At 39.2% G+C, this 23,586-nt stretch overlaps 2 protein-coding genes across 4 annotated transcripts in view; both read left to right on the plus strand.

The window, feature by feature from the left end:
• Window positions 1–23,586, plus strand: part of Adcy2 (adenylate cyclase 2) — a 446,582-nt gene that overhangs the window by 330,331 nt on the left and 92,665 nt on the right. For all 3 annotated transcript variants that reach the window (XR_015642825.1, NM_031007.3, XM_087593668.1), the window contains 2 exon segments: window positions 3,084–3,153; window positions 5,876–5,973. Coding sequence is in view for 2 of the 3 variants with exons in the window: in NM_031007.3 (NP_112269.2) it covers window positions 3,084–3,153; window positions 5,876–5,973 (168 nt within the window). In the remaining variant the exon portion in view is untranslated.
• On the plus strand, window positions 16,258–17,059 carry LOC100362709 (proteasome activator complex subunit 2-like). Its single transcript, XM_087598092.1, has one exon. It carries the CDS (start codon window positions 16,286–16,288, stop codon window positions 17,000–17,002), a length of 717 nt encoding a protein of 238 aa, XP_087454218.1. The 5' UTR covers window positions 16,258–16,285; the 3' UTR covers window positions 17,003–17,059.

Below are 23,586 nucleotides of genomic sequence, written 5' to 3' on the forward strand. Positions count from 1 at the left end.
TGTGTCTAAACACACACACACACACACACACACACACACACACACACACACACACACTCATGCCTACAAAATCAATTAAAATGTAATAAAAATTATAAATAAAATAAAATATTTTTCTCAGTATTTTCATAAGAATCAACTCTGATTTCTAATTTAAAAACTGCTTTCCCAAAATAGAAAATAAAATAAGTGTGAAATTTAAAATTTTGAAATAAATAAGAATGAACTTTAAAGAGTAGTAATAAAATCAAGAGTTGAATCCTACAATAGTCTTATAAAGTAGATCAAAGTCTACCTCTGCTACAGTATAAGAAGTAGCAACAATGTCTTTTTGAAACCTCTAATTTAACCTTCAATGAAACAGTGTAGATGTCCAATCCACTTTTAATGGTAGCTATTCTAGAACACACTATTGACTCTGGAGTCTCAGTTTTAAAAGGGCCCTTGGTAGTCCTGTCTTCTGAGTCAGTCAAGCTGATAGTGGCCATCTGGTGGGGAGCGTTAGGCAGCAAAGGTGTCTAAGACCCTAGAAATCCCAGCTTAACATTGCTGGTCCCCTGTCTATTGTGCCATTAACCACCATCCCGAGTGCCAGCCAGTCTGCGCCAGAGGCCTAATCTGGAATCCTGCTGAGTGCTTGGCAGTCAAACTATTTCCCTTACTTAAGATCCGTGATGCCTCACATGTCTATCCTACATCTCCCTAATTCAATGTATTGGAAAGTACTGTATTAAAACGTTTAGGCCCAGCAAAATGGCTAAGTGGGTAAAGGAGCTTGCTGCCAAGCCTCTTGACCTGGGTTTGATTTCTGGGACCCACATCATGGAAAGAGAGAACCAACTCCCACAAATCATTTTCTCCCATCCATACACGTACTGTGGCATGTTGTTCTCCACCCCCAAATAAATAAAAAACAAACAAATATAATTTTTAAAAATAAATTTATGTAATGTGATAACTGTTGAAATACTTATATGACTTTTTTGGAAAAAAACACATTTCTCTGAGATTTTCTAATGCATGTACTCAGATAGACAGCCAAATAAGTACATACATACCTAGATATAAAGATAGAGCAATGATAGATAGGTAGATAATAGATATATACATTGACACATGAAGGATAGATAGATTAGATAGATGATAGAGAGATAGATAAGATAGATACATAGAAACATAAACATGTAATAGATAGGTGATATATTATAGAGAGATAGATGATGATATAGATGGATAGACAGATAATAGATATATGCATAGATACATGGTAGATAGATGATAAAGAAAGATAAATAATAGATGATAGATGATTAGGTAGATATATAGTAGAGACAAATTATAGACAGACAGACAGACAGACAGATAGATGCTAATAGATAAAACATCAAACATCCCTATCTAGGTGTCTGTGTAATTATGTGATATGTGTAGCTATAAACATATATACTTATATACTTATAAACATATATACTTATATGTTTATAGCTACACATATAAAGGTCCACATATTTGAGGCTATTATATTTTTTTAAACAAAGAAAGTTTTACTAAAGTAAACTTAGGAAAATAGGTATGTATGCCCCTCATTGAGTAGTGATCCAAACCAATCAGTAACAATTTGTTACTGGTTTTCCCGGGTACTTTTCTGCGTTGGATTTGGACTTTGCCACGCATTTGTGGAAGGATTAATTTGAGAAAACGTGTTTTTCTGTTTCACCCTTTTCTCATCCTGTTGTCACATGCGGGGCTGTGCCACACATCCTGTGCTCAGGTCTGGTGTTCTGTGCCTAGTGTTGCTGTTGCCTGGGGTAACATTAAGCATTCCAGTGAACGGCTTTCTCTATAAACCCCCGCTGTATCTACCTGAAACAGATTTGTGAAAGTTTCTGGTGTGAGAGGATGAACTCATGAATATAATTTTCATTTAGTTTTCAGCATCGGGGTTATGTGCTTATGTTCGTGATATTTTCGGTTTGTGTCAGCAAGAACCTATCGGTCTTTATACTGATGGTTTTAGCAATTTTTTACTAAGGTGTATTCATTGTGCATGGTGCTGGATTCCATAAAGACATGTTCACAAAGGTGTACTCATTGTTTTCTTATACAAGCATATCATATATTTTGACTGTGTGCCCTCCCCCCAGTCCTGTGCTCCTTTCTTCTTACTTTCCCCAGCATCCTTTTCCCTGATTCCCATGAACAAATTTCTATTTTAATGACTCCAGTCACTATGGAAATCCTTATAGAGGGTCCTCAAGAAGCTAAAAGTGTGCCTGTATATGACCTGATTATGCCATTCCTAGGAATATGCCCAAAAGACTCTATCTCAACAGATCCTGGCCGTGCCTACACAGGAGTGTTCTTTCTAGCAACTTTTTGAAAACTTTTTTCTGACATGGTTTGGACTCTCTTGAAATGACAATAAAAAGATTTTGGGTGAGTGCAGATGGAGCTCCAGAGTGCTTGCCAGAATTTGGGTACAGTGGGTGCTGTACACAGTGCTTCCCACAGCCAAGGAGACAGGGGCTTCAGTGATTACTAAGTACTCCAGCACATGCTGCCATCATTTGACTTTGGTAAAACCTCATATGTCTACATAGGACCTGATCATGCCAGTCCTGGGAATATATCCAAAGGATTCATAGGTCAACATATCACAACAATGCTTGCACATAAAACTTTATTTTTAGCAACAGTTTAAAAGCTTTGTTCTGACATGGTAACTCTTGAAATGAGAAAATGACAATACAAGGACTTTTGGTCAGTGTGGAAGAAGTGTGGACTGAGCTGTATCCTTGGAATGAGGTCTTTACTGAGCTATTTAATTTGATTAACTTTAATCTGTAATTAATATGACAGTTCTATGATGTGATTTTCCCACAGGGTAATGTGTGACTGCATGTAGCATTTACAGTCATTTCTAGTATCCAAATCAAATAAATTGGTATTATATACCAAAAATCTATTCGGAATGGCAGAGTTTACATCCAGAAAAGAAGAACACTGGGCAGTTTGTTTGTTTTTGTAAATAGTTGCAGATGCTTAGTTGTATGTTTGATGTTGTCTGTCTTTCTTACCTCTAGGCAATGGCTCAAGTCAGAAGACATTCAAAGAATCTCCCTGCTTTTCTATAACAAGAATATAGAGAAAGAAGTAAGCCATTTTTCCCGTTTAAACTATTATAATTTTCTTTATGAAATGTGGTTTTGATTTCACTCATGAAACTGAGTGTATATTTTTAATATAGTTTTCGGTTTACCAACAGCAGTGTCTGAAACATTTGTTGAATTTGGTCTCTGAGGATTTCAGACATGCACCTAGGGCATTCTGACTTCTGCAACCCCAATCTGCACCATCTTTAACTGGGTCAGGGCTTTGTATATAGCTCTCCTCTACTGCTCCCTGGCACTCTTTCATAACATTTCTTTTGGCCAAATGCTTTCTATCACCTTGCAATATTCTCCACACTTCTGGTAGTAAATGATATATGGTTGAGATTCAGAAAGAACAGGAAAAGACAATAATAGCTAATGTTTGACTTTTTGTGTGTAATTTTCTCAGAAAAGCCTTTAAAATGGTGGTTCAAACCTTTATAATGCTGAAACCCTTGAAAACCATTCCTCATGTTGTGACTCCAAACCATAATATTATTTTCATTGCTACATTGTAACTGTAATTTTGCTACTGTTATGATTCATAATGTATCATCTGTGTTTTCCATGGTCTTAGGCAACCCCTCTGAAAGGGTCATTTGATCCCACCCACAGGTTGAGAACCACTACCTTAAAAGAAAAATAAAATGTTTCCAATAAACTGACAATGTTGTTACACAAATTGTTCTGATTTGTTAATGAAAGTCTAAGGTTTACATCTATCTTGCTGCATCTGAGTACTTAGGCACCATGCTTCCCTAAGGAGCTGGTTTAGGCTCAGAAAAGCAGCAGATGTTTGGCTTTTGCAGATTTGCTAAGCACAGGTTAAAAAGTCTCCCCAGGAAGGATGTGTGGTTCTGTTAGGCCAACTGACCACTCACCTCCTGCTTTGTGCTGAGTGACAGAAGGAGCAGGGTTCAGAAGCCATCTCCATCATCCAACCACATCATAACTCACTCAGTTTGAACAAAATGACTAGGTTAGTGGCAACATTTGCACAACCATTATGAAAATTCTGCTCAGAAGACTTAGCTCATGATTCTGTAGAAAACTGAATGAAAACATCAAACATTAAAAGTCAGAGTCCATGAAGGTGTGTTTTACAGGTTTGCCCATGTTCCCCTCGTCAAGAAGATCACTTGCCACCTTCTTGTTAAAATACTCTGTCTAAAAATTTTTACCAACTTATTAGTTAATAACATCTCACTCCTGAGTGATGCTAGGATATGATAAAGGCTGTTTGTTATTTAAGTGCCACACTCCCTTGGTTTTAATACCAAAAAGCAAATCCAAGCCATCTCTACACAAAGCCCCAGAAAAGTTAAAAGCTAAGAAAGGAACAGAATGCATAGGATCTAATCATATCCCAGCAATTATGCTAATGTAGTACCTTCATCAGCATGCAAATTGTCCTGGATATTAAGACACAAAATACAGTAGGAAAGATTCTAATAAGGAGAAGGTAGTCATCATTAAGAACGTATCTTTTGAGCAATTATACACATTCTCCCCATGTGTGCATGTCTGCAGATGCCAATGCTTAGGCAAAGTTTTGAGGATGCTGAAACTTAAGCACCCACAGCCTGAACTTCTAGTAAAAGGGGAGAGAGTAGAGCCAGACATATGGAGAAAGAGTCATCAAGAGACTAAAGGGAGAGCTGTCTTTCAACACCAAAACCCAAGTGGCTTAAATCCAAGAACCACATCTGTTTCTTTCTAACGCTGGTGCTAGGCTGGGTGGATATAGCTGATAGGACCACAGAGTTTCTGCAAGAAGTTACAACGCCATTTCATAAAACTTTGTCTCCTTTGACTTTGTTATGAGCCTCATTTGGGAAATCAGTGTAGGTTCCTGCATGGAAGACTGCCTTCAGACTTCCTGATGCAGAAACTAGGGCTTCATGCACTGCGTGTCCCTTAGCATATTAATCATTAATATTAAAATGAATTCTGGCCTGCAGTTCCTTCAACCAGAAACAGGGACAGAAATAGTTTCTACCTCACTGTGGGGGTCTTGTCAGTTTTTTACATTTAGTACATAAAGCATTCAGAGTTGTTAATCACTTGGAACAGAGACTACTGTCACCACAATCATCATGGCCGCAGTGGTGCCTAGCTTTGTGTTCCTAAGTCAAATAGGAACAACGGTCTTGCATGGTAGACAGAACCCTTGCTAATGGTGCTGGACAAGAGAAAGGAGACTCCCTGTGCCAGCCTCAGATCCGATGCCACAGACCTTCTGTCTTCTACCTTCATTCAACACTTAAAGTAGCACTGAGATCAATGATGAAATAGAACATTGCAATGCATGTATTTCACATGTCTGTCATCTCTTGGTGCTGTTTAAAGGGTTATTATTTGGAAAGTCATTCTCTTTCTCCAAGTAATGATACATTATGAAAACTAGGACACAGGCAGGATCCACTAAGCCCTCCCACTTGGCTTCCTTCTGGGGTGCTTCCTTCCTTACTGGCTTGACCCCATTACAGATACATGAGTCTCTAGCATTTAAGATCATACACCGCAGTCTTTGTAAGTCACTCACAGTACATTTGAGGGGAGGACACTTGGCTGCCAAAGACAAGCAGCCAGAGCTTGTTTCTACTGAATTCTGCAATTCGCAAGCATCATCTCGCCCTAGATACAAGGCTGCTGGGTGACTGTGTGAAGCTCTTCCCACGGCAACAATCAACCATCTCTCACAGTGTCCTTTTCCTCCTCAGTACCGAGCTACTGCACTGCCAGCATTCAAGTACTACGTGACCTGTGCCTGCCTCATCTTTCTCTGCATCTTCATTGTACAGATACTTGTATTGCCAAAGTAAGTTCATGAGACTGCCCCCTGGGGATTCTCAGCTGCTGTGCCTTTCCCCTGAAGCCTGGGCTTATTTAAAAGATATGCAATCATGTTGATTTACAAACAGAGGGCCATTTGCCATATCACTGCAGTTGAAAAGTAATGCAAATTTTGGTGGCCAGGTGATAATAATACTGGATTTTCAATATGACTATTCTGTCTTTCCTTATAGAAATTTTTATTAAAAAATTTTTTACTATTATTCCTTGATCTGATGCCCAGCCTCAAAATTTGAGACCTATATGCTTTACCTGCAAAGAGGTCAATTGCAAGGTGTTCTGATTTCTCACAATGTCGGAGACCAAACCCAGACCCTTAAACATGAGAGTTGAGTGCCCTGCTGTTTTGCCACATCTACAGACCAACCAGTGCCCTTTCTAATTTAACACCATTGTTGAGGCTTAAGAAATGGCTCAGTGATAAACTGCTCAAAAAACAAGCACACAGAACTGACGTTAAAGCCCTAACACTTACAGTAAAAACATGAATCTGACAACACATCCTGCAGATCAAGCATTAGGTTGGGGCCAGGTACACGTGGATACTGGGATCTTTTTGGTCAACTATTGTATCCAAAATGGTAAACTTCGAGTTAGGTGAGAAACTCAGTCTGGAAAAATACCACAGAGAGCAATAGGAGAGGGTACCTGGTGCCAACTTCTGGCCTCTACAGCACACATACAGAGAAAAGCACACCTGCATATGTACATGTACACATATGTACATACACAGTGTCATGGGGTGACGAGCAACACCTGCTTTGTAAATGCCACTTCTCCATTTTTTGTACATTCTGTGAGTTATGCACCCTCCTTTTGTCTTAAATCTACCCTCTGTTATAGGTCAGGTTCCAGCTGGTTTTAAGAGAGATGTGGACATAGAGGGAGAAATATAAACCAAGTTGGTTGCACACTTTAGGTCATATTCTTTAAGGTTCCACCTTCTGGCAAAAAACATTATATTTTAACTGGGGAAATTGGAGTCCATCTCAAGAGTTCTCAGACTTATTAGTAAGAGAATTTACAGACTCAGGAGCAGTACAGGTAAGCTCTAAATCTTAGAGAATTCCTGCAGGAAAATAATGGAAGAGGAGAAGAGAGGAAAGGAAACCCATGCCATTTGTAAGCAACTGGGTGATAGAAATGTCAGGGTGGAGGGTACTTTAGAGAGCGAGAGAGAGGTTGCCATCACTTTTTCTTTAAAAGCCTAAACTTTGGCCATTATCTGAAAGAAAGATGGAGAAAAGAAAAACTTACACTTTGCCAAGTAATTCAGAAAATCAGGCAGGCTTAGCCTAGCACTCACCAAGTGACTATACTCAGTATGACAAGGAATCGTACATTACCCCTCCCATCTTCTTTTCATGGCTCAAGGTGGATCAGCCTTCCTTAGAAGTGGTTCCTTGTTAGGCGATTGACAGGCCCAGCTGGATTAACAATTTTTGGGTAACTTAAAATGTAAGGTCTCCACCCAAGAAAAGGACTAGGTTACAGTCTTTTGACAAGGGAAAAAAGCAATCCCTGATGGGCATCAACAAAGCATTGATAAAGGTCTCTGTACCAACCCTCCCTCTAAAGTATGACCTAGGAGATGTGCTGAAATTGGGGGATAGAGACAGTCTACTTCTACCATAGAAACCCCAAGGTCTAGTTCCAATGCTGTTCGCCAGACAGGAGCAGTATCTGTGCTGGTGTTCTAGTCATATCCCCACATATAGTCAAGGCAGGGTTACTCAGAACACAGATCTCCCTTCCGCTTGCAGGGTCTGTACCCTAAGCTGCCCATCCATTCTCTATCTGCTGCTTGCAGGGTCTGTACCCTAAGCTGCCCATCCATTCTCTATCCGCTGCTTGCAGGGTCTGTACCCTAAGCTGCCCATCCATTCTCTATCTGCTGCTTGTGCCATCCTAACCCTAAAAGGTCCTTCCCTTACATAAAATGACTGTCTCCAAAGAAGATGACTCTTGTTTTATAGCTAAAGGAAATTTCAAGAAACTCATCCATGCTCTTCCTCTCTCTTCTCTTCTCCATTCTCTTGCCCTCTTCCCCTTTGTACCTCCTCTCCCCATCCCCCTTCCCTCCACATGCCCATGACTGGCCTTTACTTATCCCCTCTTCTACTCTTCTTCTCTCATTAAACCTCTCCGTGTGGAAAAAAAAAGGAACTCGTCCTTCTCATAATAAATGTATATATCATATATATACATACATATATATATAATTTTCTGAAATAGATTTTCTCTAGTCACTGCCATATATATATTCTGTAGAAGCCAAAAAAAATTTTTTTTCAATTTACCAGGATTCAATGTAATGCTGCCATTTATCCTGTGTAGTGCAGCCAGGATTTGTGGGTAGCTAACCTGCTTAGATTGAATGGCATCCTTTTCTGATAAAGATGCTTAGCAATTAGAGTCAAGTGCTGTCTTCCCCTCTATACTACCAAGGTTTTTATTCTGGGCACTGAGCCAGAACAATGGCATTTATAGGAGTAATAGCAAGGCAGGGCAAGTAATGCCCTACAGTTCCTGCCTACAGTTCCTCAGTTGTCTCCCGTTTTGGAGAGGTTCCCACAAGATTTCCTCCTTTTCTACAAATTAGCATCAGCAGACATGGGCCAAAGGCACCCTTCTTCTCTGCTTAAAATAAAGGATCCTCGGTGAAATTTCCCACTGTCTGCTGATCTGCCTTCCGTTCAAAAATGCCAACAAATTAAATTCCTTTCTAGTACCAAGCCTGCAGCAGCTGGTATGCAAGAGAAATGTCTGTGCTCTACTTCGCTTCCAGGGAGCAGAGGCTTGTTGGTGGAATCATGATTGCCCAGGGAACTGGGCCCCAACCACCACTGTCAACTGCGTAATTTCATTTCTCCACATCTAACCATTGTGTGAACCTCTGTATTACCTACATCCTAAGTGATGCAGGGGCTGCTGATCGCTGGAAGGAGTTGGAAACATGAATGGCCATTTAAAAAAAATTGCCAAGGAAGACAAAAGATTGAGAAAAAACACATCATAGTTTTCAGCTTTAAGAAGGAGATTACGAATAAGTATTCTTAAAAACTAGAGGAAAAGATGACATTGCACCATGCCATGTCGCCTGCAGAGTTAACTTTGATTTTCTTGTCTCTTGTATTCTACTACATCTTGATGAGCCCAGGAAAGTCTGTCCTCTCATGCCTCATCACGTGCTTGTTCTTATGTTGAACAAGTTTGAGCATTGAAATGAGCCCATGTGTGCACACAGGACCCCTTTCCTGCTGGTGTTAAGAGATGCGTGCCCTCTTTGTCTCATGTCCAGGTCCCCTGCCAGCCTCAAACTCGGGTTGTGTTTCTTCCCTCACCTTTCTCATAGCAGCCCCATGTGTTCCTATTGAGATGATGTTTGCTTTTGAATGTTTTAAAGATACAGAAGAGCAGCATCGCAACACCCCAGTGTCTCTGCACAAACTTTTCAAATGCTAAGCCTGAGTCCTGCGCGCTGCAGTTGTGATCCTTCCTCTGGGCACAGTTTCGATTTAAGTGTGTTTCCAAGATTATCTTTTAATTTGTTCAGCTTAATTCACATTGATGGGCATTATTCAACTTACATTTTTCTTGTATTTGCTTACAAGTACCCTCATCACTACTATCTTGTGTTAACTTCTTTTAGTTGAATTTATATTCCTAACTTTTCAAAGATCAATCAGATTCTTTAATACTTCTAATTCAAGTGGATCATCCCATGCTCTGTTATTGCCGTCTCCCTGCATGCCTTTGCATGAAATCTGCATGTTCTGGGTTCTTTACGCGTTTTTGTCACTTATGTTTTGTTTTTCTGTTTTTGTGTTTTCGGTTGTTGTTGTTGTTTGGTGGTGGTTGTTGTTATTGTTGTTTTGTTTTTTTGTTTTATCCCTGTGTGCCTGTGTGACTGAGTGAAGCCTCTTCTGAGTTCCAGAACCACCCGCCGACAAAGGAGACCACTCCATACCTGTTGCTTCCCTTCCATCCCAGAGTTCCTACCCGTCCATCATTCCATTCTGGGCTGCAGGTTATAGAGTTTTCCTTTGGTTTCTCCTTTCACTCCATGTAACTTAGACATGATTTCATTGCACGGGCTCCAGTCCGCAGCCACCTCCTTCATTCTTTGTTGTAAAGGCATCACTACCACAAGGTTGCTTTCAGTGTCAGGCACTCACCTACTCAAGATACCATCTTTCGTTCTATCCCTAGAGGGACATTGTTGTGCTTACTAGGTCACGGGTGGAAACTTCCATCAGCATCCCTGCCATGGAATGAGATTGGGGATCTTCAACATTGATTTTCTACTTAGGGTCCCAGAGATGTATTCTTACCCAGTAAAGCTCTTCATGGCCCATGATGTCACAATGTTAATTCCAGCTCCCAATTAACAAAATTCACCGATGCATCCCTTACTTTGATACATATTAAATCACAGACTATGCAGGTTTGTCAAGTGTCAGTGCCCCTCAGTGCTCTCAGACCTAGTCATTTTATTTCTTAACTAATCTGTGTGAGTCACGTTCATTGAACTTGGACATTCTCACTCTTGCTGAGATGCCCTTACTTATTTTCTAACTCTGTTGTGTTATAGCGAGCCTGTGTCTTTTTCCTCAGTCCTTCTCTCAATGCATGCGTGTCTGTGTAGTTGTATTCTAATTAGTACATGATAATTGTGCATATATATAGTGAGATGGCATTTTCTTCCTCAGTCCTGGATCACACAATGCGTGGATAAATGTCTGTGTAGTTATAACTTTTGTATTCTAATTAATAAGTGATAATTATACATATAGGAAACTGTGTTATATTTTCATAATTATTGATATGAGGTAAATGATGAATCAAGGTAGTTACATCTAGTTCCAGCTGTCTTTTTAAATCAAAATAGACAAGCAGTGGTCAGAATTGAATGAGTGAGCAGATGAATTACTAACAGGGTTTTCTACTTGGAAATGGTCAGTGGAAGAAAGTGATTTCCTACATGAGGTTCTGCAGCCTTCTTTACCCAGCCCAGTTTTTGGAACCTGGCTTTTGTCTTAGGATTTGAACAAATTAATTAAATTATCAATTGACTTCCCTTTTCTGGGTGTTTTTGCCACTCTGCCTGCACTGTATATATAGAATTTTATTGTAAATATGAGATTCATTCAAAGACCAAATAATAATCCAACATGGAGGCATTTTTACATGTTTTAATTATTTTATTCAAATTATCTGTCAAACTCAATGATTGTATTAAATCTGGCATTGTGAAAATTGTTGAAGCAAAGTTTTATTAATAATGTTTAGTTAGATATCTTGTGTCTCATTATCCCTGGCTAAGCAAATAATAATGATGCTTTACTTAAGAAATTTTAATAGCAAAATTACAGACTCAAAACCATTATTTTTACTTAGACTCTGTCAATTTCCTTACTCATTTAAAGATATATTTTTACTAATCTTTTAATACTCTTTTCAAAGGCCCATTTTTTTGTATTTTCTCAAAAGAGGAAAATAAATAGACTTGATTTCTTTGCCATCCATAGTGAATAGCTATGGTAGAGGCAGTTTGCTTTGGTGGGTGGTGAAAAGCTAGAGCACACCTCAGGAGAGCAGGCATTGGAAGGGATGGGAGAGGCAGTGTGCAGGCACATTTTGGTGGCTCTTGTAGTCCCACCCTAGGAACTATGGATATTGTACCCAGTGCTTTGAGGAGCCATGAGGGATTTAAAGCAGAGGTCATGATTTGGCTGTGCTCTGGGGGTGATGTGTTTGCTTTTGCTGGGGAAGGGAAGAAACAGGAGCGAGTAAGATGTGGTATTCATGGAGATGGAACTGGATGGGATGGAGAATAGTCTGCTTCTGAGCTATGGCATAAAAACTGATGCAGATGGTTCTTGTTGCTTGATCAGGTGTGAAAACTCTCATAGTATTGTTTCCTGGAGTTCTGTTTGTGTGCTTCACTGGAGAAACTAGAAGAATAGCCTGCCACTTTGCAAAAAGAAAACATCGCACGGAAGGGGCAGATTTGAGGGAAAATGAGGATCCCAGGACTCATTTTTTTTTAACACCAAGGATGTGAATGCCTTTCTGTCTTCTTACCTTTCGCTTCCTTTTGGTTTTGATTGCTATTGAAGGCCTTCCATCTTGAAGTTGTGTCATTTACAAGGGAGACTTAGAATTAATTTATGATAACGTACAATTGAGTGTTCTGTCCCTCCATTATCACCCTTGATGAATCCCACGCAGAAAAATCTGAATAGAGTGGAATGGTCTTTGTAGGGACGAATAAGGGTGGGGAGGAAGAGATGCCACTGGTCTTATCACCTCGAGTCGAATTCCAGAAAATGGCATCCATATTTATCTGATGCAATGGCTTATAAAAAGGATGAATTGTAGGCTTTGGGAGAAAGTGCTCCTGCTGAGTCTTTCTCCCCAAAAATGAGTGTCTCTGTCTTTGTTAGAGTCACCTTTCTTTCATGAAGGCAAAATTATAGAAGAGGAAAGGACTTGGTCTCCAATCAGCCCTTTCCATGAACATAACAATACAGCTGATTAAAGTACCAAAGTCAAACATACCCACAAAAGGTATAATTTTTCTTCCTTCATGGCAAGAAAGAGTCAAATTTACTTTTCAGTAAGTATATAAATCAATTATACTCATAAGCTTAAAAGAAACAGCTTTGCAACAAGAATGTTAATTAAAATGGATTAAGTTGCACAAACATCTTGGTATGCTTAATGGACCAGAGCATGCTTTTGAAAGAGCAGGCAGGATAAATGGTGATAATTAAGAGCTTTGACCAACTACTTTGACCTGTGGTATTACTTGTCCCCGAGTGTCTGCTGTTACAAAGTACCATCTAGGCTTCATAGTTTGTAAACAGCAGGAATTTATTTCACAGGATTTTAGAAAACAAAAGTTTGTTGTGAGGGTGGCACAGTGGATAGGTTCTGATAAGGACCTATGGTTAGAGACTATCTCCACTCTGACGGTGTAATCACATCCCAGGGACCCTTATCCATTGCCTTGGTAATAAGAGTTTAACAAATGAGTTTTAAGGCACACAAGCATTCTGTACATAACTACCTTAGAAGACATGGATGTCTATGTGAACAATAATGGCATGTGTGGCAGTGATCCCGGCTTTAAGAATTTAGGAAACACCCTTATAGAAGGGGGAGGGAAAGACAGTCACCAGGAGTGCTTACACATCTGAGGGCAAAGGTAAGACCAACTTTTCTGCTCCAAATAACCTGCCTGGTGGACTCAGGACACACAAAGGCAGAAGTCCTCTGGGTCAGGGCACTTCCAGTTTCTGGCTGTGCCTGGACCTGAACTGATCCCATCCCACAGCTCCCCACTCCCAAATCCCGTGGAGGGGAGAGGTAAACATGCAGAAGTGCAGACCATTCTGAGACTGCAGGACAGACTGCCACTTCTGCTCACCTTTGCCCATATCCCTGGCCCAAGAGGAAACGGCCTAATGCCTCTGGACACAGGAATATAGAAGCAGTCAGAAGCAGGTACCTGCACTTCTGGTCTGTACCCAGAACTGAACTGAACCAGTCAAACAGCTCCCTGCACCCAAATCCCATGGAAGACAGAACCAGACCCTCAGAAGTGCGAACACTCCTAAGAAATCAGAGAAGACTACTCTCTGCCCACATTCCTGACCCAAGAAGGAATCGCCTAATGCCATCTGTGCCCCCTGAGCACAGGGACAAAGGAACATTCAGGGGCAGGACCCTTCCAGTTCCTGCCTGCGCCAAGAGCTGAAAGACAGTTGCCAGGAGCACCTACACATCTGAGAGCACAGCACTCTGTTCCCAGAATCAGCTAGAAGAAAACAGGAAAACAGGTCTACAGGTATACTGACACAGAGGCCTACAGGAGGGTCAAGCCACTGTCAGAAACAACAAGATAAGCTAACACCAGACACAACCTGATGGTGAGAGGCAAGCACAGGAAACTAAGCGACAGGATCCAAAACTACTTGGCATCATCAGAGCCTACTTCTCCTATCAAAGCAAATATTGGATATCCAAAAACACCAGAAAAGCAAGATTTAGATTTAAAATCACATTTTAGGATGATGACAGAGGACACTAAGAAGGACATAAATAGCTCCCTTAAAGAAATACAGGACAACACAAGTAAACAAGTAGAAGTCCTTAATGAGGAAACACAAAAATCCCTTAAAGAATTACAGGAAAATACAACCAAAGAGGTGAAGGAATTGAACAAAACTGTCCAGGATTTAGAAATGGAAATAGAAACAATAAAGAAAGCACAAAGGAAGAAAACCTTGGAAATAGAAAACCTAGGAAAGAGATCAAGAGTCATAGATGCAAGCATAATGAACAGAATACAAGAGATACAAGAGAGAATCTCAGTGGCAGAAGATACCACATAAAACATCGACACAACCCTAAAAAAATAATGTAAAATACAAAGGTCCTAGCCAAAAACATCCAGGAAATCCAGGATACAATGGAAGATCAAACCTAAGGATAGAAGAGAGTAAAGACTCCCAACTTAAAGGATCAGTAAATATCTTCAACAAAATTATAGAACAAAACTTCCCTAACTGAAACAAAGAGATGTGCATAAACATACAAGAAGCCTACAGAACTCCAAATAGATTGGACCAGAAAAGAAATTCCTCCTGTCACATAATAGTCAAAACACCAAATGAACAAAACAAAGAAAGAATATTAAAAGCACTAAGGGATAAAGATCAAGTAACATATGAAGGCAGACCTATAAGATTTACAGCAGACTTCTCACCAGAGACTATGAAAGCCAGAAGATCCTGGGCAGATGTCATACACACCCTAAGAGAACACCAGTGCCAGCTCAGGCTACTATTTCAGGCAAAACTCTCAATTAACAGAGATGGAGAAACCTAGTTATTCCATGGCAAAACCAAATTTACACAATATCTTTCTACAAATCCAGCCCTACAAAGGATAATAGATGGAAAACTCCAGCACGAGGAGGGAAACTACACCCTAAAAAAAGCAAAAATTAATCTCTTTGCAACAGACCCAAAAGAGGAGAGACACACAAACATAATTCCACCTCTAACAATAAAAATAAGAGGAAGCAATAATCACTATTCCTTAATATCTCTCAACATCAATGGAGTCAATTCCCCAATAAAAAGACTAACAGACTAGATACATAAAGAGGACCCAGCATCTTGCTGCATACAGGAAACATACCTCAGAAACAAAGACAGACACTGTCTCAGAGTAAAAACTTTCCAAGCAAATGGTCTGAAGAAACAACTGGAGTAGCCAATTTACTATAGAATAAAATTGACTTTCAACCAAAAGTCATCAAAAAAGATAAGGAAGGACACTTCATATTCATCAAAGAAAAAATCCACTGAAATGAACTCTGAATCCTAAATATCTAGGCTTCAAATGCAAGGGCACCTACGTTCATAAAAGAAAACCTGCTAAAACTCAAATCACACATTGCACCTCACACAATAGTAGTAGGAGATTTCAACACCTTGCTTACATCAATGGACAAATCATGGAAACAGAAATTAAACAGAGACTAACAGAAGTCATGAAACAAATGGATTTAACAGATATTTATAGAACATTCCATCCTGAAACAAAAGGATACACCTTCTTCTCAGCACCCCATGGTACCTTCTCCAAAATTGACCATATTGCAAAACAGGCCTCAACAGATAGAGAAAGATAGAAAGAATCCCATGCATTCTATCACATCACCATGGACTAAGTCTGGTCTTCAATAACAACAGTAATGACAGAACGCCCACATATACATGGAACTTGAACAACGGTCTACTCAATGATAACTTGGTGAAGGAAGAAAGAAAGAAATTAAAGACTTCTTAGAATTTAATGAAAATGAAGGCACAACACACCCAAACTTATGGGCTAAGAGGAAAACTCATAGCCCTGAGTGCCTCCAAAAAGAAACTGGAGAGAGCATTTATTAGTAGCTAGACAGCACACTTGAAATCTCTAGAACAAAAAGAAGCAAATAGACCAAAAAGGAGTAGACAACAGGAAATAATCAAACTCAGGACTGTATTCAGCCAAGTAGAAACAAAAAGAACTATACAAAAAAATCAACAAAATGAGGAGATGGTACTTGGAGAAAATCAACAAGATAGATAAACCGTTAGCCAGACTAACCAGAGGGCACAGAGAGTGTATCCAAATTAAGAAAATCAGAAATGGGGAGAGTGAAAGCGAAAGCTGGGGCTGCTATCCCAGATTCGAGAGCTGGCAAGTGGGGAAGCATGGCCAAGCCTTGTGGGGTTCGCTTGAGTGGAGAAGCCCGTAAACAGGTGGATGCCTTCAGACAAAATCTTTTCCAGGAGGCTGAGGACTTCCTTTGCACTTTCTTGCCACGGAAAATCATATCCCTGAGTCAGCTCTTGCAAGAGGATTCCCTCAATGTGGCTGACCTCTCCTCCCTCCGGGCTCCTCTGGACATCCCTATCCCAGATCCCCCACCCAAGGATGATGAGATGGAAACCGAGCAGGAGAAGAAAGAAGTCCCTAAGTGTGGCTTCCTCCCTGGGAATGAGAAGCTTCTGGCCCTGCTTGCCTTGGTTAAGCCAGAAGTCTGGACTCTCAAAGAGAAGTGCATTCTGGTAATCACATGGATCCAGCACCTGATCCCCAAGATTGAGGACGGAAATGATTTTGGGGTGGCAATTCAGGAGAAGGTGCTGGAGAGAGTGAATGCTGTCAAGACCAAAGTGGAAGCCTTCCAGACAGCCATCTCCAAGTATTTCTCAGAGCGTGGGGATGCTGTAGCCAAGGCCTCCAAGGACACCCATGTAATGGATTACCGGGCCTTGGTGCACGAGCGAGATGAAGCAGCCTATGGGGCGCTTAGGGCCATGGTGCTAGACCTGAGAGCCTTCTATGCTGAGCTTCATCACATCATCAGCAGCAACCTAGAGAAAATTGTCAACCCAAAGGGTGAAGAAAAGCCATCTATGTACTGAGCAAAGGATTAGAAGGAAAATAAATGATTTATACTTTATGCAAAAAAAAAAAGAAAATCAGAAATGAAAATGGAGACATAAAACCAGAATCTGAGGAAATTCAAAACATCACCCGAGCCTATTACAAAAGCGTATATTCAACAAAACTGGAAATTCTGGAGAAAATGGACAATTTTCTAGACAGATACCAGGTACCAAAGTTAAATCAGGATCACACAAACCATCTAAAAAAAAACCCAGAGCTACTAAAGAAATAGAAGCAGTTATTAAAAGTCTCACAACCAAAAAGAGACCAGGACTAGATGGGTTTAGTGCAGAATTCTATCAGACCTTCAGAGAAGACCTCATACCAATACTGTCCAAAATATTCTACAAAATAAAAACAGACAGAGCACTACCAAATTCTGTGAAGCCACAATTACTCTTATATCTAAACCACAAAAAGACCCAGCAAAGAAAGAGAACTTGAGACCAATTTCCCTTATGAATATCAATGAAAAAATACTCAATATAATTCTTGCAAACTGAATCCAAGAACACATCATAATGATCATCCATCATGATCAAGTAGGCTTCATCCCAGGGATGCAGGGATGGTTCAATATACAGAAATTCATCAACATAATTTAATACATAAACAAAGTCAAAGAAAAATACTACATGATTGGATGCTGAGAAAGCTTCTGACAATATTGAACAGCCATTCATGATAAGAGTGCTGGAAAGATCAGGAATTCAAGGCCCATACCTAAACATAGTAAAAGCAATATACAGCAAACCAGTAGCTAACATCAAACTAAATGGAGAGAAACTTGAAACAATGCCACTAAAATCAGGGACTAAACAAGGCTGCCCACTCTCACCCTACTTATTCAATATAGTACTTGAAATACTACCCAGAAAAAATCAGAAAACAAAAGGATGTCCAAGGGATACAAATTGGAATGGAAAAAGTCAAAATATCACTATTTGCAAATGCTATGATAGTATACTTAAGTAACCCCAAATGTTCCATCAGAGAACTAGTAAACCTATAAACTACTATATATAAACAACTTGAGCAAAGTGGCTGGGTATAAAATTAACTCGAAGAAATCTGTAGCCTTCCTATACTCAATGGATAAGAAATTGGGGAAATGACACCCTTCACAGTTGTCCCAAATAATATAAAATACCTTGGTGTGACTTTGGAAAAGCAAGTGAAAGATCTGTATGACAAAAACTTCAGGTCTCTGAAGAAAATTGAAGAAGATCTCAAGATGGAAAGACCTCCCATGCTCATGGATTGTCAGGATTAATATAGTAAAGATGGCCATTTTCTCAAAAGCAATGAACAGATTCAACATAATCCCCATCAAAATTCCAAGTAAATTCTTCATAGAGATAGAAAGAGCAATTTGCAGATCAGTTTGGAATAAAAAAAAAAAAAAAGAAACCAGGATAGGGAAAACTATATTAAAAAAATAAAAGAACTTCTGGGGGAATCACCATCCCTGACCTCAAGCAGTGTTCCAGAACAATAGTGATAAAAACTGCATGATATTGACACAGAGACAGGCAGGTAGATCAGAGGAATAGAATTGAAGACCCAGAAATGAACCCACACACCTATGGGCACTTGATTTTTGACAAAGGAGCCAAAACCATCCAATGGAAAAAAAGATAGCATTTTCAGCAAATGGTGCTGGTTCAACTGTAGATCAGCATGTAGAAGAATGCAGATCGATCCATGCTTATCACCCTGTACAAAGCTTAAGTCCAAGTGGATCAAGGACCTCCACATCAAGCCAGATACACTCAAACTAATAGAAGAAAAAGTGGGGAAGAGTCTGGAAAACATGGGCACTGGGGGTATTTTCCTGAACAAAACACCAATGGCTTATGCTCTAAGATCAAGAATCATCAAATGGAACCTCATAAAACTGCAAAGTTTCTGTAAGGCAAAGGACACTGTTGTTAGGACAAAACGGCAACCAACAGATTGAGAAAAGATCTTTACCAGTCCTACATCTGATTGAGGGCTAATATCCAAAATATACAAAGAACCCAAGAAGTTAGACTCTAGAGAGCCAAATAACCCTATTAAAAATGGGATACAGAGCTAAACAAAGAATTCTCAGCTGAGGAATATCAAATGGTTGAGAAGCACCTAAAGAAATGTTCAACATCCTTAGTCATCAGGGAAATGCAAATCAAAACAACCCTGGGATTCCACCTCAAACCAGTCAGCATGGCTAAGATCAAAAACTCCAGCGACTGACTGCAGGTGCTGGCGAGGATGTAGAGAAAGAGGAACACTCCTCCATTGTTAGAGGGATTGCAAACTGGTACAACCATTCTGGAAATCAGGCTGGAGGTTCCTCAGAAAATTGGACATTCCACTACCTGAAGACCCAGCTATACCTCTCCTGGGCATATACCCAAAAGATGCTCCAACATCCAACAAAGACACATGCTCCACTATGTTATAGCAGCCTTATTTATAATAGCCAGAAGCTGGAAAGAACCCAGATGCCCTTCAACAGAGGAATAGATTCAGAAAATGTGGTACATCTACACAATGGAATACTACTCAGAGATCAAAAACAATGACTTCATGAAATTCATAGACAAATGAATGAAGTAGAAAATATCATCCTGAGTGTTGTAACCCAATCACAGAAAAACACACATGGTATGCACTCATTGATAAGTGGATATTAGCCCAAAAGCTTGAATTACCCAAGATGCAATCCACAGACCACATAAAGCTCAAGAAGAAGGATGACCAAATGGGTGTTCTTTACTCCTTCTTAAAATGGGGAACAGGGGCTGGGGATTTAGCTCAGTGGTAGAGCGCTTACCTAGGAAGCGCAAAGCCCTGGGTTCGGTCCCCAGCTCCGAAAAAAAGAACCAAAAAAAAATGGGGAACAAAAATGTCCATAGGAGGGAATATGGAGACAAAGTTTACAGCAGAGACTGAAGGAATGGCCATTCGGAGACTGCCCTGACATGTGGTCCATATATATACAGCCACCAAAACTAGATAAGATTGAAAAAGCTAAGAAGTGCATGCTGACAGGAACTGGATATAGATCTCTCCTGAGAGAAGCAACCAGAGCATGTCAAATACAGAGGCAAATGCTAGCAGCAAACCACTGAAGTGAGAACAGGACCCCCATTGGAGGAATTAAAGAAAGGATTAAAAGATCTGAAGGTGCTTGCAACCCCATAAGAATAACAATGCCAACCAACCAGAGCTTCCACAGACTAAACCACTACCCAAAGACTATTCATGGACTGACTGACCCTGGCTCCAACTGCGTATGTAGGGGAAGACCGCCTTGTTGGGGCACCAGTGAAGGGGAGGCCCTTGGTCCTGCCAACGTTGGACCACCAGTGCAGGGGAATATCGGGTGGTGGTGGTAAGGGGTGCTTGATGGGGGGAAATACCCTCATGGTGGAGGCGGAGGGGATAGGGGGCTATGGACAGAAAACTGGTTAAGGGAATAACTTTTGAAATGTGAATAAATATATCCCATAAAAATTTTAAAAAACAAAAATAAAAATAATTTTTAAAAAAAGAAGACAAAGAAAGGGGAGTGGGAATGGGATAGGGGATTTATGGTTAGGAAACTGGGAATAGGAATAACATTTGAAATGTAAATAAAATATCCAATAAAAATAAATAAATAAGAATTTAGGAAAATGATATCAATAAGTTCTTTTCTAGGGTCTCTCCAGCAAAGAAAAGTTTATTTGACTAGGTTTTAGTTGGATGCCCTCCTAGTAAGTACTCATAAGTCCAATAAATCTGGGTTACCACCAAGATTAATATGTCACTTTTGTAAAGCTAGGAGTATCTTACACAGTTCGTCATTACTATGGTTCATAGGCTTTACAACTATCTAGGATTTTTTATTGTTTTCCTCCATTGGCAGCTTGCATAGCACCTTTGAATGCTCTCAAAGCTGATCTGTCCCCTTGTTCTACAAAGAAGGTTGGGTATTGGAATAAAATTATCAGCTTCGTGATTACTGTTTCATGGAACAATAAAACAAACCATAAAACATATTTTCTCCAACTATACATGAAATATTGGCAAATATATAACTTCTACAAACCCAGAAAAACCCTTAAAAGATCTGATAAATATTGAATTAATTTAAAGTTATATAGATTTATCACTATCAAATATGAAATAAATACTTATATCTAAATATCTAAAAATATCCCTGTGTATTTGAGCCTAAACTATTTGCCTGTGAATAACCCACAAGTCTACTAAGAAATTATAAGAGAAATTTTTAAGTGTTTAAATAGTAACAGGTCACATATTAAAATAGGTGAAGTATAGCTAGTAATATAGTAAGATATGGGTAGAAATTACTACCTTTGCTTGCATTAGATTAGAAAAAAATTAATCATTTAAATCTTCCAACTCATAACAGCAGAAAGACATGGACAAATTAGAATTAAACAAGTAAAGGAAAATAGATAATATTTTTAAAGTCAATAAAATAGAAAATAATTAAGAAAGAAAATTAATAAAGCCAAACATTGGTTTTTAAACTATTTTTTAAGATTACAATTATATCATTTCACCCTTTAATTTACTGCCTCCAAACTCCTTGCTCTCTTTCAAACTCCTGGCCTCTTTTTTCATTGTTGATATAAATTTCTAATTTATACATTTCTAATTACATAAATATGACCTGCTCAGTCTGTCCAGTGTCTCTTGTAGGTACATGCCTTCATGAATGGCTGCTTGGTATTGGATAAGCAATTGGTGTGCTCTTCACTGAGGAAGACGATTTGTTGTACTCTTAAGGATTTCTTAGTTGCCTTTATGGAGGGCTGAGGTTTTCTTGGTCTATCTTACCATGTCTATTGTCATCCTTGCTCAGCTCAGGTTTAAGTAGTCATGTTGTTGGTCCTTTGTGAATGTAGCTTCTGAAATTACCAGGAGACACAACCTCACAGCAAACTCCCTGGTCCTCTGGCTCTTACAAATCTTTTTGCCACCTTTTCTGATGTTCCCTGAGCCTTAGGGGCGGGAGTTGTACTATAGACGTGTCTACTGGGACTAGACTCCACAACAATGCATTTTATTTATCACCAAAGTATGCATGGCACTGTTGTGCCCTTCGTGCCATTAGGGCTACCCTACTGTGCTGGGCACCGTTGGACTTCACAGGCATTGAGCTTGGCAGGACTGTTGTTTGATTCCCTCTCTTGGACACTTGAGTTTTATTATGATGTAATCACTAAGAAATTTAGCAATCATAACTCTCTATGGACTCCAGCATCTCTTTGGAAGAAAAAAAGGAAATTTATTGAAATGTTCAGATATATTGACAAGCCCAGTCTCCTAGTATAAAATACTTTTACACTCTAACATTCACAGGTCAAGTGAGTCAGCCTCTGGAGAAATTTACTAACTTCTCAGTTTATCTCAATAAAAGTTTGTAGATCACACACCCTGTTGCCAACAATAAATAAAATAAACATCTTTTTCCAAATGCCTATGACATAGTACAAATGTCAAATAGTACAAATATTTATCACACACATTGCAAAAATAATTTTAGTTTCTGTTCAGCTATAATGAAATTAGAAATAATAAGGGCCAACTAAAAATAGCTACCCTGTAGAATTTGATAATCATAGCTTTAATTATTCTCATATTACAAGAATATGGAAATTGAAATTATAAGCTTATAGAAAAGAGTGACAATGAGTAGCTATAAATCAACAGCTGTAGGATTTGACTAAAAAATAATTGCTGGAATATTTGTGTCCTTAAATACATTTATTGGAAAATATAAAATATTGCTAATAAATGAAAGTCAAGAAAAAAGAACAGTGTAAGTTTCAATAAAGTTATTTTAATTTGAATTGGATGCTAGTAGTGTAGAAAATGAATAGAAATCATAGTCCTTAATAGTAGAACAAAAACTAAAGTCATGAGTTCAGGAAAATATGCAAAGTTTCAAGACTCATTCAGATTTTATTTAAAAAATTAAACATTAAGATGAAATTATTACAATTATAAGATTTTTTACATTTTAAGACAATGTTATATCAGATTTTTTGTAACTTATTTTTGAAATTATTTTCCTTATTCTATTTCTTCCTTCCAATCACATTATCTTCTATCTCCTCCTATACTCCTGCCCCGGCCCCCTTTGTCCTCACTCAAATTCATGACCTTTTTTTCTTTAATTGCTATTGCATAAGATCTCAGGGTTAATCACATGATACGGATAGCCAATTCTGGGAGCAGGCAGCTCTCTCTTGGGGAAGACCCTTTCTCTGGCTCTCAGCATTCCCAGTTGCCATGGTTCTTTGTCTAGTGTTGAAAACTCATGAGCTTTCCTTTCTACGTTAGCATGTCTATTGGTAGTGTTGTTATTCAGGTCTTGTTTAGGTATCCACATAGATGAGTGTACACTGCCTCTGTGACATTTCTAGGAAAACAATCTTAGAGCAAATTTCCCATTCATCTCATTTTAACAATCTCTTCTTTGTCACAATGATCCCTGAGCCTCAGGTTCAGGAATTGTGTTATAGATGTTACATAGAATTTTTCCATTTGAAAATCC

The sequence above is a fragment of the Rattus norvegicus genome, chromosome 1 (genome assembly GCF_021556685.1).
Source record: "Rattus norvegicus strain SHRSP/BbbUtx chromosome 1, alternate assembly SHRSP_T2T, whole genome shotgun sequence".
In the NCBI taxonomy this organism is placed as follows: Eukaryota; Metazoa; Chordata; class Mammalia; order Rodentia; family Muridae; genus Rattus; species Rattus norvegicus.

Excerpts from the sequence above, each read along its gene's own strand:
- LOC100362709 (XM_087598092.1), top strand. The coding sequence starts at position 16,286 with ATGGCCAAGCCTTGTGGGGTTCGCTTGAGTGGAGAAGCCCGTAAACAG.